The sequence below is a fragment of the Heptranchias perlo genome, chromosome 7, assembly GCF_035084215.1.
Source record: "Heptranchias perlo isolate sHepPer1 chromosome 7, sHepPer1.hap1, whole genome shotgun sequence".
NCBI classification, from domain to species: Eukaryota; Metazoa; Chordata; class Chondrichthyes; order Hexanchiformes; family Hexanchidae; genus Heptranchias; species Heptranchias perlo.
This window is the reverse complement of record NC_090331.1, coordinates 58951285-58967943: the sequence shown is the minus strand read 5'-3', so window position 1 is coordinate 58967943 and position 16659 is coordinate 58951285. Positions and strand designations below refer to the sequence as shown.

Below are 16659 nucleotides of genomic sequence, written 5' to 3'. Positions count from 1 at the left end.
GAGAAAAGGGCAAATGGGCGCATGAACAGTCAGCCAGCTTGGTCCAGGGAGGAAGCCTGGCCTAATGAGGGGAAACTCTCCCATCTCAGGCCTAGAGTCAGTCGGGATAAGAAGGCTGACTACGAAAAAGATAAGAGAGCCCACTAATTTGGCTGTGGTATTTTTAAATTATTTTCCTTATTCTTGAGGAGGGTTCTGTAGTTAGCTGAACCAAGGTGAGATTTAATTACATCAGTTACTTTGTATGTTCACTTGCTTTCTGTAAAATAAAGCAGCTTAACGCTTTGTATCTGGCCATGAAACACTCACTAAGCGTTTCAATCCGCCTTCAGAAAGATTGGAGAAACATATGCGTGGATGCATGCGAAAGACATTAGGTGGGATTTTAACCCTGCCCACCCGACAGGAATGGTGTAGGCGGGGGGTTAAAATGGTGGCCGAGCAATACCTGCTTCATTCCCCGCCCCCACGATTTTAACTCCCCCGGTTTTCAGGCGCCTCCTAAATATTGAAATGTCGGGGTCTGATGATGTAATTTTAACCTTCAAATGCTCAACTTGCACACAGTCTTTGAGCTGCCAACAAAAGCTGGCAGCAAGCAGGATCGGGCCAGAAGAGGCCCAGGTAAGTTGTAATTTTAAACATTTTTTGTAAGGTTGCTTGTGGGCCAGGAGCAGCAGAAGTGAAAACTTGGGGCTTCTTTGCCCCAAGCAACCCCCCAACAGCTGTGATCATCATGGACCCTCACCCTTCTCACTTACTAGCAATAATGAATTGGCAACCCGATTTCCTTTTCCACTGAAGTCGTTATCACCCATTTTGCACTACCATCGAAGACCAATTTCACCCCCAAGGATTTTTGGCTGGTTGATTAAAATTGAGATATTGCCTGTACTCATTGGGGAATGTACCTGTTAGGGAGTATACCCATTGAGGAATGTACCCATTGAGGAATGTACCCATTCGGGAGTGTACCCATTGGGGAATGTATATGTCCAGTACAAGTGTTTACATTTGATCAAATTTGTCTTGTTTTGGAGAACCAAATCTTTAGAATGTTATTAATGTGCTATTGTATGAACCAAAGACCCGAGATTCTTAATTTTTCCAAAAAATTGGCACAATGCCTATTTTTGTTAAGATTTATGAACACTGACAAAATCACAGGAAAGCTCATTTTTTAAAATGTACAATTGCCAAGAATGCGATTTCATTAGCGGTAATGGAAATGGAACAGCCAATTCTGACACCCCTGCAATAATGATCCTTTCGGACTTCTCAGGCAACTAATGAGCCAATTAACCAGTGAAAACTGTCAGAAAGTATGTTAATCCAGGTGTGGCCTGCACAATTCTAACAGAAAATGGTTCGACGTCAACAAGGGAAAATCACAAATGACAAACCAAGCCCTCCAAGTACTGGTGAATTCTACAATGAAGCATCAGAAGAAATATCTTTGTTTGGGAAGGACAAGCCTCAAATATGCAAAGGAGGAGGCAGCATGGGAGTGAAGAAGTTGCACAACTTAAAGAGAGCACAAAGGTAAGGTATGAATATCACTAAAGTAGCAACAGAGGACGCATATGGACATGATGGAAAAATGTAATTTTGACAGAAATGTAAAAAAGCTGTACTGACATTACAAGTGAAAAATTGCAGGATTATACAAATTACATTATGCCTGCCATGATGGGAAAGACAATGTACTACAGAAAGAAACTCCATAAGTTAAATCGTCCCTTTTCAATCTCCACTGCTGTTACGTCTACTGGCAAGTCTACTGCATAATTGGAGGGTGCAAGCTGGCACAGGTAGTAGACTCCCAGACCACTCCGATGCCTTATAAGCAGTTTATTGTCGCTCTGCTCAGGATGGCAAACTTGGAAGGCATGGGGTCTGTGGAGATTGGAAGATAATATAGAACTTGTGGCATGTAGAATGTTACATGAGTGTGTTTACACCCGATGGTTGTACAAAATGCAAAACAGAGGATATAGACACATGGATAAGCATGCTTATTTGCTCATAACATATAATCTCTGGATAATCACAGTCGCCATCTCACCAACAGCAAAGAGCATCAACTGTCATCATATCTATTTGAAGCAGTCACCAGCACCGATGTATCCGCTTCCAGAGAAGTGGACAGTGATGTTCAGGAGAAATTGCAAGTTGTTAGGCACCAAGCACAGGTCGGAATGGCAGACCAGTGGTGTTGGGAATAAATAAGGGACCAGCTGGTGCAGGACAAAGGTCTAGCATATCGTGTGCCCCTCCTGAGCTGCATGGGGATACAGAACTTTGTCAGCCAGCTTTCAAACCAGGTTGACAGCAAGAATATATTGAGTATTCACTTGCCTTCCTGCACACAACGCTGGAATGTTTTCTAGGTGGTGTGGGAGAGTTCAACACCCAGATATACGCTGTATCTCTCACAGAACTGGTGCATTGCAGTCCGTAGTTGACTTCGTGGCACCACTGGTGGCACCTATAATGGAGACCTCAAATCTATAGGCTCGCAGTGGAGGCTTTTCAGGTTGAAAATCTAAGATCCAAGACATGGCCTGCTTTAATGCACTTGGAGAACAATTACTGGCAACCATGAGTGAAGGATTAAGACCTCAAGCAATGGTGGCCATCTTGTCACAAATTTGAATTTTTTGTTGTGTGAATTTCCAAGCCTAAACTCTAAATTTGTGGTAGAGTGAGTGCTGTTTAAAACAAGAAAGCTGAATTTAAATTTGTTGTTTTGTCCTTCCAATTGGCTGTACTTGGAGTCAGTCATAGTCTGCCTCTCTCCGCAGTCTGATCAGTTTCCAACCATACCAATCTAGCTGAGGCCCCGGTCACGCTCTCACTGCTGTAACTGATGTCCATGGCTCTAGCCCGATCCTTCCCCCTCTCACCACTGAAACTAAGGGCTACACCCATTACCATCACATCGTTTTCTGTTCAACAGCCCATGTTTCTCCTAGCCTTCAGTCTCTCCATGATAGAGAGAGGGTAAGAAATTGGAAAGGGGAAAAGGTGAGGGCGAGAGGAAGGAAAGAGAAGTGGTAGAAGAGCGGAGAGAGGTAGATGATGAGGCAGAAGAGCTGATTATTTTAGACGTTGTGAGTGAGCTGCAAGAAAACATGGGCTATTAAACTATAAAAGTAAAATATTATTTTACTCCAGAGCTTCAATATCTTGCTAAATTAGATGTGCCCATCCCTGTCATAGAATCCACTGTTCTCTGCTCACATAGATCATTGGCCAACTTTGTTAACCAAAGGTATTAAGGCATATGGTGCTAAGGCGAGTATATGGAGTTAGGTCACAGATCAGCCATGATCTCATTAAATGGCGGAACAGGCTCGAGGGGCTAAATGGCCTACTCCTGTTCCTTTGTTCCTATCAGCAGTGACCTATATAGAGTCGCACAGGAGGTGTTGGTTGGCACTGATGTTAGCAGCAGTTCTGTGCCATCATGTAGCCATGCACAAGTGGCAATATGTGTCTTCTCTGAAAACAATGTGCCTTCATCCCCTGTGCTCCTGGGCTGTCCTCTTCTTTTCCTAATGCCCTACTCTAATATACCTGTCAGTGGCCAAAACATTCCCATTTGTTAAACTCACTAAATCCGGGTCTGACCTAGAATAGAGCGTTCACTGATTTGACTTGTACAGCTGAAGACAGCTACATAAATTCCTCAATAATTATATTAATAAGGTTTTAAGGAAAACAGCCTATTCTCTCATTTTCAGTGATATTCATTAATCCATTTTTTGGGACGAAAAGGGACAATTCTCTGAACACACTAAACAATCGCCTGTTTGCCCTATCTTCCAACATTACATCTTTTTTAGTCATGTCTACTTTTTCACTGAAATTAGAAATGTTACTCCTTTCAGCAAATAGTCACATTTGATATTTTTGTTCATGTGTGTCATTACCTTGCTGTAATCAATTGGTTGCTTGTTGAGTGCGTAACCTTTAGAGGACTGGCCATGTGGCCTATTATTCCACAATCTGTGAGAAAAGAGCTAGCGTACGCTTGTCTGAGAGTCAAACACTTCCAATGTACTGGAGGTGGTTCATGTGGTTGTAAAAAGTATTGATTATGCATATGCCTATTAATCGGTATTATGGTTTTAGGTTTTTATGCTAGGTATATACTTTGGGTTCAGCATCACTGGCCACTTCTGTAAGCAGACATTGTGTCCACAGTGCACCAGAGTGTGACTTTATCTTCCCAATACCTAAATACAAGACCCAACAGTTGAACAGAGAACTCTCATCACTCTACTGGATATATCACATGCTACCCCAGCTGGGGTATTTTACTAAGAGGACAAATGAGTACTTACAGACTGAAGTGCATAAAGGTGGTGCTTCAGAAGCTGATGGAGTGAAATCAAAGATAACCTTTTTTCCTTGTCTGTGGATGTCCATGATTCACATGAAATCGGGAATTAGGATGAATACATAGGAATGTGGGGTGTTCCATCCAAACTGAGATTTAGAAATTCCTTATAGATCAGCCCAATGGTTATATCATCATCTATGGGCAGCTGTAGCTGTAGCTTCACTGCTGTATAGAGAGAATTTCCTCTTCGATGCTTTTGTGCTCTTAGACGCCACTGATGAGAAAGATAGGTAGTCCTAACTCAGTTGAAGGGTTTCTCATGGTTATCGTCCCCCACTATATTACTATAAGCTCCCTCCTTATTTCCCCAGCACTGAGTTTGCATGGTCTTGCCAAGTTTTGATTTAGTCTCTATGTCCCTGTTGATTGCCGCCTACAACACATATGCTGGCAGATGGCTGAACAATCTGTTAGCAGCAACTCCCAAAAGCTGAAGTACATGAACATGAAACCAGTGACATCCCTACTAGACATTCAGTATTTTTCTATACTAACAGATCTCCTGTCCATATACTGGTATGACTAACCATACCTGCAGGCAGTCTTGTGTCTAGAGCTGTGATATTTAGCAGGCACCTTGGCCTGTGCCTTTAAGGGTATTGATCTAAGTTGGCAGATCTGCGTAATTGTAGCTACTTATAAACTGCTGACGGAATCAGAGGACATTTGTAATTGCTTATAAATTTTGTACTACAGGTCAATAACTAGCTTTCTTTTTTTTAAAAAAGATTGTTTTGCATCTGTACCAAGTGTAATCACCAAGGGAATGGATAATTAAGAATTTTAACTTTGGGGGTTGGCTAAATGGACAGCAGTCTTTTCCAGTCCTGTACTATCCCAAGTATCTATGTTCCTACCGTTTGATAATGTAAAGGTGGCAGAGACTTCTATTTGTGTCATTTCAAATTATATTTGATCTGTCATTGGATCCTTCATTATAGAATTAAGAACACAAGATTGTAATCTCAGCCTGGATAGTTCAGGCCTTAGCTTGATGGAAAGGAAGGCCTGATTGTGACTCAACCAACTGGTGCCATTATTATAGAGACCAACTTCTGAAAGAGAATAAATTCAGCTGTAAACCCATGGTTATCCTGGGTAATTAGTGCCTGGAAGAAAGCAGTAAGATCGCTTCGAGTTTAGGTCGTTATTCTGGCTGTTCTCTTTTTTTCAGTAGGAGGTTGAGACAGGTGTTCCAAATAGCATAGCAATGGTATACATTCATCAAGGGGGCAACTAGGAGTAGAAAGCTCCTCGAAGAGGCCTTGCTGCTGCTGTCCTTGTGGAAAGTTTGCACAGGAGCCATCTCCACAATCCACTTCTGAAGAATCCTAAAATTGCATACAGATTTTTTAAGCCATCAGGATATGCTCCCAGGTGAGTGAGAGCTAAACCAAAGGATTTCATTCTGGACACTTCAAGTTGTCTGGCCATCCAGAGGTGAACCTATTTGCCTCAGACTGAAAGTTTGTAAAATACTACGTTATAGTGCATTCCTCCCAAACCTGGGCGACAGATGTACTTCCAATCTCTGTGACAGACAATATTTTACGTGCTTTTCCTGTACTATCTTCTTTGCATTCTTTCAGATTGGGAAATAAAGAGAACAGCTAAAAAGGCGTTTTGAACTTAATCTAGCTAAAAGGGTTTTTTAGATTTCTTCTCTCTCACCAATGCTCTAAGTTCCCTCCTTGCCTCCCCAACAATTGAATTTGCATTGTTTTCCTGGTTCACAGTGAACATGATCTTAGGAGGAGAGTCGGGTTAGCCCTCTTTCCTTGCATATTTTGTTATCTAGACTATTACTGTTAGTCTAGATTTAGTTAGTTAGTCTAGTCTTCATTTCCAATTGTCTTCTGCACACACTATCGTGCAGTTATCAGTGAAGGTCCCGTGTAATGTTTTCTGGCATTTTCTTCTTATCAGCGTGGAACTTAACTGAATAAGAGTTTCAGTTAAAAGTTGAAGATTTATTTTTTTAATCACTTTTTTGGAGTTCAGTGTTTTCCATTCAAATGAATGTTTTTATTGATTCTGATAGAAACTATTACTATTACTAAACTATGGAAGGATTCCTTTTTTACTTCTATGATCATAATGCCTCCCATATTAATCCTGCCATCATTTCCATAAATGGTGGAATAGGCCGCTGACACTCTGTCAATGCTCACCATCTAGGCTCACATGGGTGAGATACCAGAGAATGGCTAGTGCCCATGCAACCATACCCCATCAGAGTCACCATCTTCAGGACGGGAGAGATAGGGACAAAATAGAGAGGGGGGAGGGTAAATTTTGTTTGCTGAATCATTTCTATGAAGGATGTCCTGTGGTACCTCACCCAAGTGTCTATATATAAACTTTGTCTGTGAGTGCTGGGACATGGCACATTGCAGCTGAGTCCAAACTTGTTCATGTACACTTCCAACAAGGGTCCCTGGACAGGCTTAGAAGTGAGAACCCTGGCTTATTTTCCCCGCCCTAACCCAAGGGTAATGTACCAACAACAACAACAGCTTGCATTTATATAGCACCTTTAACATAGTAGAACGTCCCAAGGCACTTCACAGGAGCGTTATCGGACAAAATCTGACACCGAGCCACATAAAGAGATATTAGGACAGGTGATCCAAAGCTTGGTCAAACAGGTAGGTTTTAAGGATCACCTTAAAGGAGGAGAGAGTGGTGGAGATGTTTAGAGAGGGAATTCCAGAACTTAGGGCCTAAGCAGAAGAAGGCACGGTCGCCAATGGTGGGGCGAAGGAAGTCGGGCATGTGCAAGAGGCCAGTATTGGTGGATAGTAGAGATCTCAGCGGATTGTAGGGCTGGAGGGGGTTACAGAGATCGAGAGGGGTGAGGCCATGGAGGGATTTGAACACTGGGATGTGAATTTTAAATCTGAGGTATTGCCAGACCGGGAGCCAATGTAGGTCAGCAAGCACAGGGGTGATGGGTCAACAGGACTTGGTGCAAGTTAGGACACGGGCAGCAGAGTTTTGGACGAGCTCACGTTTATGGAGCCTGGAAGGTGGGAGGCCAGCCAGGAGAGCATTGGAATAGTTGAGTCTGGAGGTACAACCACTACTCTGAGATCTGCTAGCTCAATACAGACTGGGACTCAAACCTTGGACTTTTGTATCGCTCAGCTACTCACTGGATAAACTTGCTGACACATCAGGGTAGCGTTTCAACTTGCCACCCAGGTGTAAAACTGGTCAGGACTGAGGGCAAGAAGTATTGAGATGATTTCTAGGGACACCATCTGTAATGTCATTCTTTCACTCTTACAGCATTCAGGCAACAGGTGTTTGGATCAAAGAAAATGATGTTGAATGTGTGGGGTAGATTTTGAGGTCTTCTAACCTGCGGAAACAGAATGGTAGCACCCTGAGAATATTGAGGAGTGACCTACTGATCCGTTATCGCTGTGGCCGCTGCAGTCTTCCTCTGGACCTACCAAGTACGTAGGAGCTCGATTGCGATTTTAGGACAGGACTGGGGAGAGCACACGTTCCACTCAGCATCAGCTGGTGGTCCACCAAGCTCCACAAAACCAGTCTGGGCCGCTGCCACTCCAGGCCTTTGGCCTTCCACTCCCCCCACCCCCCAACTCATTTCCCAAGGCGGGATGCACTTCCCCAGGTAGGGATGGCGGCCCAATGGTTTGTATTCAACACCTTGGACCACGGAGTGGTAGAATGTCGATTTACCCTACATTTCATCCATTATATTTTAAGTATCAGAAATGACATTAAGGAGTGGTGTTGAGTGGAGTCTGGGCATTTGCCCAGAGAGAGGGAGGGAGGAAAAACTTACATTGAGCCTACAGCACAGAAACAGGACATTTGGCCCAACTAGTCTATGTCGGCGTTTATGCTCCACACCAGCCTCCTCCCTCCCTACTTTATCTAACCCTATCAGCATATCCTTCTATTCCTTTCTCCCTCTTCTGCTTATCTAGCTTCCCTTTAAATGCATCTGTGCTATTTGCTGCAACTATTCCTTATGGTAGCATGTTCCACATTCTAACCACTCTCTGAGTAAAGAAGTTTCTTCTGAATTCCCTATTTGATTTATTGGTGACTGTCTTATATTTATGACCTCTAGTTTTGGACTCCCCACAAGTAGAAACATTTTTTCTACGTCAATCCTATCAAACACTTTCATTATCTGAAAGACCTCTATCAGGTCACCCCTCAGCCTTCTCTTTTCCAGAGAAAAGAGCCTCAGCCTGTTCAACCTTTCCTGATAAGTATATCCTCTCAGTTCTGATATCATCCTTGTGAATCTTTTTTGCACCTTCTCCAAAGCCTCTATATCCATTTTATACTATGGGGACCAGAACCATGCACACTACTCCAAGTGTGGTCTAACCAAGGTTCTATACAAGTTTAACATAACTTCTCAGGTGCAGTTACTCTAACCATGATTATGCACCTTTTTGTGACCAACAGTAGAGCAGAATTTATTGCAGCATGGGATCAGATGTCCTGGCTACCCTCTCAGGAAGGGAATAATGGAGAGACTTTTACAAAAATACTATGTTAACATCTAGGTATATTCTATCCATCTTTTGTGCAACATGCATGCTTTTGTAAAAGAATTTAGTCTTAACTTAACCTGTTACTTCCAGGAGAGACTGAACATTTTAAGGACTCAGAAGATTCAATGAATAATAGCAAAGATATACTGGAGCAAAAAGCTGCTTTTATACACAACTAGTTCAGAAAAACTTCCAAGGATACAGCCCTACACGGAGACCGAGGTGATGACTAGATCTGTACATTTATTTTTCATGTAAACTTGGTCAGAAAATTTGGGATGCAACTAAACAAATTAAGCCAGAATGGAATGAGTGTAATAGGAGAATCTCAATCATATGCCAAGCATTTTTATTCACACAGATGTCTGCTTCTTTAACCTCGTGATTCAAAAGCCTGAAATATGTAACTCCATACAGTCAATAGTTTAAAGCCTAATAGTTAGTTGGAGTATTTCAGTGCTTTGCTCTCGATTAGGTCATGAGGTTGAGTTCCAAGGTTGATTTAATGTGGTGAGTTTTGTCATTCCTCTGGCATTCTGAAGTAGGATTGCTGTGCAATAGTAAACTATTCCATCTGGTTCAGCCTGTTTAGACTATATATAATATTGTACAACAAAGCACAAAGGTTTCTCGACAGTCAACATCCAATGACCAAACCATCCTGACCTTCAACTTGAAGGATTATACATGATGATGGGCTTAAGAATGAAGAAACATGGGAAGGGGAAAATTCCATGTAAATGAAGATATCGATCATGTGTACCATAGCTGTCAGCCATGCTTTGCTAGTGGATTCTGGCTCTCCTTGTACATCTGTTGTTCAATGTTTAACATGATACTTGGGGTGTGTATTACTTTAAAAACACAGCTGTTACAAACTTTAAACACTCCCATGCTTTAGGGTTGAGTACATTTGAAAAGTGCCTGACATAAAACAATGTATTGTCAAAAACAACCCAATATCAGCTGAGAACAATGAACATTTATTAAATAAGCAGTAATGTAGATGTTCCTCATGGGTGAAATGAATGGGGTATCCCACTATATAATCTTTTAGTATAACAGGCATGGAGATACTTTGTTGAAATAAAATAATTTGTTTTTTTTTATTGGGATGCTGAAGTATCATTACAAAAAGATTATTAATAGCCACTCTTGGAGAGCTGACATACAGAACAATAAATATTGCAACCAGTAACATTTAAAAATTCAGAAGTAAAAATGTGTCTTTTTGCTTCTTTAGAATGAAAGACCATGGCATGGTGCTGAAATGATCAGAAATGAACTTACTGCGCCTTCATTGAGCATCCCTCTAACACTCCTGGTGCTTTACTTCAAGCAACTTGAACTTGATTGCGTGGCACTGTTCTTCTTTAAAATCAGCCAGCAGGTGGCTGAAGTGATTTGATTCATCTTTCGATGAACTATTAATCTAACAATTTCCTCTTCAATAAAGTTCCCATTTGGCTACAGTTGTTTATTTTATAAAGCCAGCCATCATATTGCAGGTTCTTTGGGCTCAGATTGCATTGCTGACAAATTTGCTTTTGATAGTGGAACTTTCATAGCCTAAAAAATTCAGCCCGCAGCCCTTAAAATTTAAGTGCGGTGAATAATCTTCCCATCATTGTATCTTCTTGACTAGAACAGTAAACAATATACAAACGGAAATTTAACAGCAGACAAGGACATTTGTAGCCTCAGGAAACACAGTAAATCTTCAGGCCTTTGTACACTATCAGTTTTATTCTAAGGTGAAGCTGTTACACACTCAGCTCGGGAATGAAATGTTTAATGGAAGCTCTGTGTATTAGAGTTGTACTGGTATAAAGACTGATCTGTCTGGTTACTTATTGATGTCAGCACAACATAAGAAACAGCTGTAGTATTACGTTGAGGCTGCCTTTTTTTATCTATGTTGCTTCCTTCTAGGCAATTGGATGCCAATGTAGTAAAATGACACCTGGATGGGTGGATTCTAAGTTCTGAGATCAGCAGTGGTGCACACATCATAACCCCAAAGTTATCTCAGCAGTACCCAGAGCCATACCACACACAAGTATAAACTCAACTTACATGTTTCATAGGTTTGAAATACTCTACACCTTTAATGTTATATTGACGAACCATGCAGACCTTTATGGTAAAGTTGTTAATAAAAGATAAAGGAAATTCAGATCTTTACTCAATAATTTATTAACGATAGGCACCAGGCTTTCTATCTGTTATTGGCTGATCCTTTGTGGACAGACAGCATTCAGCATTTTGCTAATTTAAGGTGAATACTATAGCACTGAAAGAGATCTGAACTGACGATTCTCACAAACAGCACCTTTGCATTGACATCTCATGATTTACCCTGTTGGATTCTTCTGTTAAAAGGAGAGCAAAGACTGATTTTTCATGTGAAGGAACTTTGGGAATGAATTTCCCCATGGAGTTCTCCCACTCATGCACTGTACCGTAGATGGATGGACCATTAAAACCCCGTAAAAATGGCATAAACAGAGTTCATGCCATTTTTCCGGTGTTTCCATCACTCTTTCACCAAAGTTATGGTGCACAAGTTGGAGAGCCCCCATGTTAATTCATCACCATTATTTCAAATTTAGTTCACCCTTAGAGACGGAAAGTAGTCTTTGTGTAGCATCCACAAAATGTTTTTATTTCTAAAATGTATAGTATAAATTTTTGAATATCATAAAGGATGTACAAGTAAAATATGGGGAGCTGTGGAGCATTACGTATTCTGCAAAACTTGCCACGTAAACTAATAAATATTAACTACAGCCATTCAAATGATTGATTACTACTTTGGATAACTTTGTTTAAATGTTTGCACTTGTATAAGGATTTTGTTGTCTGAAGCAAGTTGTTCAGAAATGCTGTCATTGTAAACTTAAAGGGGTAGAATTACGTGGGGTTTCCCGATCTCCCAACATAACGGCAATGGAAGATCGACATCAACCCTGGAGAAAGTAGCATTTACACCATTTCTCTGGGGTTTCCACCGATCTCCCACCAAAGTTACAGCGCTAGATCAGAGGAACTCCTGTGGACATTCCAAGCATATGTGCTACAGATTAAATGTACTAAAGTATTCAGACATTAGAAGAAGCACATGTTTTTAGATCTGATAAAAACGCACAATACCAGCTTCTAAAATGGAAATAATTGGTGTTTTTGAATAGGTTCACAAATTTTAATAATAAGGAACAGAAAATAGAATGAGATTAAAAACAGGAATTTACTATTTAAAACAAATCAAGTGAGACCTTTGTGCAGATGCAAGTAACTCATTTTGTATTTTTGTGAAATGCAACGCTAAGCTATGATAGATACAAATGGAGCCATTTAAGAAAAACAACAAACAAAACTCTTTCTAGACTGAAAAACAGCTAGTGTGTTGTCTATAATATTTTGTCAGTCTCGAAAGTTAATTGCTGAAATTTGATTAAATTGTTATGCCACACTATTTAATCTTACGATTCATCACACGTAATCAGAGTAGTCTAATTCTTATTTTTAGTGTTCTTATTTATTCTTATGTTTAATGTATTTATTTAAATGACATTGGTAACTGCTTTGCCTTCTCTTTGATAGTAGAACTGTCTCAGCTTCATCAGCCATGGAGGATCTTACTTTATTGACTTTAATTTAAAAATATTCAAACCCCTTCTGACTAAATATGACAGCAAAATGCCTTAGTAAAATAAGAACAGTTTGAGGACAACAATAGGTAAGCAGTTTGAAAAAAAATGGGATAAAAAAGCTTGTAAGAAATTAAGATATTTAGTAATTCCTATTTAGGAAGGTTTTACTTTTATTCTTCAATAAAATGTAACCACTATTCTGCATCATTGGTTTGTTTGCAGGTGAGCATTAAGGCTGTAAAATAAACTACCAAATGACTTGCAGGTAAACTCCATCATGGAGCGCTATAGACTAGGATTGTCCCAAGATCCATCCCCTTCTAGTTAATCACAAGCAGGACAGCATCAGGGGCATGACAATTGGCCCACAGTACCCTGGGCTAAGGAAGGAAAATTGGTTAGGGTTTTTGTTACACCGCAGCTGAAATAGCGTGTGTGTGAACACCAGTGAGGGCAGGATCAAGGTCGACTGTAATATCCTCCAGGGCCAGAGAGTCTGCAGAGTGGATTTCTGAGGGGGTTGTCCCAATCGTCTGCAAAGGAGACAAGGGGAGAAATTGGAAGAAAGGAATCAGAACAGAAAATTGGGAGGAATAAAAGCTGTAAAATATTGTACAAGACTGAATTACATCAAAAATATGAAGTTTGATTGCTTTTGTATCTAGACTATGTGGTGGATGCTTTTCTGTGTATATGCATTAGTTCAATATTCTCTGCAGTTGTGCTTTGTCTCTTGGGCTGCAGTCACTGTACAGAATATACATAATTGTACCTGAGTAAATAAATAGAAACCTTGGATTTTTTGTACTATTCATTACTAGTATGCAAAAGAGAGAAAAACATTGTTCTTTATGGAAATGGATGATATATCCATTTGAAAAAAATATGAAATAAAATGACAAAAATTTCTTAGCATTGTTATTGGTTTGTATATTGAAAAAGAATTTATTTACATTTTCTCCAGTAATGAGGAATAAATACAAGTTAAATAAAATTTGATTCAACTTTTGGCCATTTGATTAAAATGCATTACTGAAAAGAAATCCATTTTACATTATCATAAAATCTAGTATTTGAGTCCCACTTATGGATAAAGTTGGTTTCCTCTTTTATTGTACCATCACTGCAGTGCATCTACAGTCAGTATAACCATCAAGGTTTGGAGAACCTGCAAATGTAGTATACACACATGCGTGTTTTGAATTTCCAACTTGTCACTTTTTGCCCAAAATCAGTTGTGCCATCTTATGTTTTTTAAAGTTACAAAACTCGGTTGGGGGGTGGGGGGCGGTGGGGAATACATCAGTGCAACAGCAAGCTGCATCGGAGACTAGTAGGGGACATGGGGTTGTGCCTGTGCTTATCATGCAGTGGGTTGCTCATCTCATTCAGGCCCATCAGGGAAATGCAAGTGAAAAGCAAGAGGCCAAGTTAACAAAGGTTAACCATGTATACCTACTAGCAGCCAAGTGCCATTGACAGAGGCCTTGGAGCAGACTATTTTTGTGCTGTCTCAGTCCATGGCTCAGGGAGATTAAAAGAGGTGGGAAGTTTTAGATATATATATATATATATATATGTATGTTTTATATATCCCTATGTACATAGGGATATATATATATGAGCCATGGACTGAGACAGCACATAAATAGTCTGCTCCAAGGCCTCTGTCAATGACACTTGGCTGCTAGCAGGTATACATAGGGATATATGTACATAGGGATATATAAAAAAATAAAGATAGCATTATAGAGGTGAACCGCATCTGGAAAATTAATGTTTATTTTATACAAAAGGGAATACAAAGAAGTCAAAAAACAACTAGGAAAGCAAAGAGGAACTACAAAATTAAATTATCAAGGAATATAAAAAGAAATAGTATCCTACAGAGACATAAATAACAAAAGAAAAATCAGGATCGGGATAGGGCCACTAAGGGATGCACAAGATAAACTCACAGGTAATGACAGTGAATATTGAATAGTTACTTTGCCTTAGGATTTACCAGGGAGACTAACAAGATGGACATGAAATTAGAAGAAGAAATCAAAAAAGATATAAAGGCATTTAAGATAGAAACACAGGAGATAGTTGATAAACTAATCAAACTTAGAGATGATAAAACCTCTGGTCCGGATGGCTTGCATCCACACATATTTAAAAAAAGTTAGGGATGAGATACACATATATAAAAATTAATTAGAAAAGGGAATAGTGCCAGAGGACTGGCAGACAGCTAATGTTATTCCTATAATTAAAAAGGAAGATAGAACAAGTCCAGGGAACTATAGACCAATTAACTTAACATCGATGGTAGGAAAGATAATGGAACCTTTACTCAAAGATGTAATAGGAAAACATCCAGAAACCGAAAATAAAGTAAAGAATAGTCAGGACGAATTTCAAAAGGGAAGGTCATGCTTGACCAACCTTATTGAATTATTTGAAGAAGTAACAGAAAGGATAGACAAGGGTAATGTATAGATGTGATATATTTGGATTTTCAAAAAGCCTTCGTTAAGGTACCACGTTATAGACTCATGACTAAGTTCAGAGCATGTGGAGTCAGGGGACAGGTAGCAGAATGGATAGCAAGCCGGCTACAAAATAGAAAACAGAAAGTAGGGGTTAAGGGTAGCTGCTCAGACTGGCAAAAGGTGGGAAGTGGTGTTCCACAGGGATCAGTGCTGGGATCACTGTTGTTCACAATTTACAGTATTGATTTGGATTCAGGAACTGTGGGAAAGCCACCTATGTAACTTTAATTATTTGCCGGTGGGACTTCCGGGTTCGGGAACGGCGCGTGTACCCAGATGACTTGGGGTTGTGCGCATTCTTCAGCGTGTTGGAGCCGGGATTCCTGCCCGCTCAAGAAGATCCCGATTTTCATTGCCCCCACCCCCATGCACCCGGATTTCGGTTTTAAAATTGCGCCCGATGTAATTCAATGTAAATCTCCACATAATACTAGAATGGAAAATGTTTGAGGTCATTCATCAATTATTTGTTCGCTGAATAATATTTGTGAAAAAAGGAACCTCTGAGACAATATGTTTCCCAGATTGAATCTTAAATATCAAACATCACAAATGAACTTCATGAATTATTCAGGGTGTGTTACAATGCGGAATGGAATTTGTTGCAATCACTCTGCTAGTTTTGCATATATTGGCATTTTCAAGGAGCTACGTAACAATTTGTAACTGTCTTTGGCATCTAAAACACAGCATGGCACAAGAACACACGTAATACTAAATGAAACTAAGCAAAATCAAATTGTTACCAAAAGAAATTAATTTGCCATAATAATCATAACATGTTTGGAATCTGCCAATATGTAGAATTAACTGCCTTGTTACATTGTAGTACTGAATGAAAGATCAGGGGCTCTATTTTATCACCCGAAATCTGGTGCGTTCCTGGCGGGGGGGGGCTACGAAAATCGGGGATTCCCAGGCGGGTCGGGAGCCCGGCTCCAACCCGCCCACTTCCAGGTTCCCCACAGACACGCTGACATGTGCACGCATCCCCCGCATGTGGGACTCCCACCGGCAATTAAAGCCGGTGGGGTGCCACTTAAGGTATTTATTTTGGTACTTCAGGTTGTTTACAGACCTGATTAACGTGATATTTCAGGAGGGGTAGGATTTTACAAAAAACTGGGACTGTTTCCCATACTGGGGGAAACACTCCCAGTTGAAATGGACGTGTTGCAGCTATCAGCCTGTGGCAGCTGCAAAGGTCCATTTGACAGGTGGGGGGGGAGACCCTCACTCATTGCAGGAGGCCACTCTGTCACTTTGGACAAAGTTTGGCCTCCACCACCCTCCTCCTAACAACAAAATTCACCAACTTGCACACTTACCCCGGGGTCCAGACACATGTATCTACCTTGCGGACCCCCTCAGATGGACATCTTCCGGATGGGGGCCGCCATAGCTGCAGTCATGACTTCCTCGGAGGGCGAACAGCATCACCAGCCTCGCCGGCCACGCCGTCTACCTCTGACACATGGAGCTCCACAACACAGTGCTGTGACACATCCACCTGCACA

At 40.6% G+C, this 16659-nt stretch overlaps 1 protein-coding gene across 2 annotated transcripts in view; it reads left to right on the top strand.

Moving 5' to 3' along the window:
- pde1a (phosphodiesterase 1A, calmodulin-dependent) overlaps nucleotides 1–13500 on the top strand; it is a 228350-nt gene extending 214850 nt beyond the window's left edge. Inside the window, exons 15-16 of one of the 2 annotated variants that reach the window (XM_067987678.1) lie at nucleotides 9043–9174; nucleotides 10196–13500. In XM_067987678.1, the coding sequence (XP_067843779.1) occupies nucleotides 9043–9131 (89 nt within the window). In that variant the 3' untranslated portion in view covers nucleotides 9132–9174; nucleotides 10196–13500. The remainder of the gene's footprint in view (nucleotides 1–9042; nucleotides 9175–10195) is intronic. The other variant, XM_067987680.1, reaches the window with a different exon arrangement.
- The last annotated feature ends 3159 nt before the right edge of the window (nucleotides 13501–16659 follow it).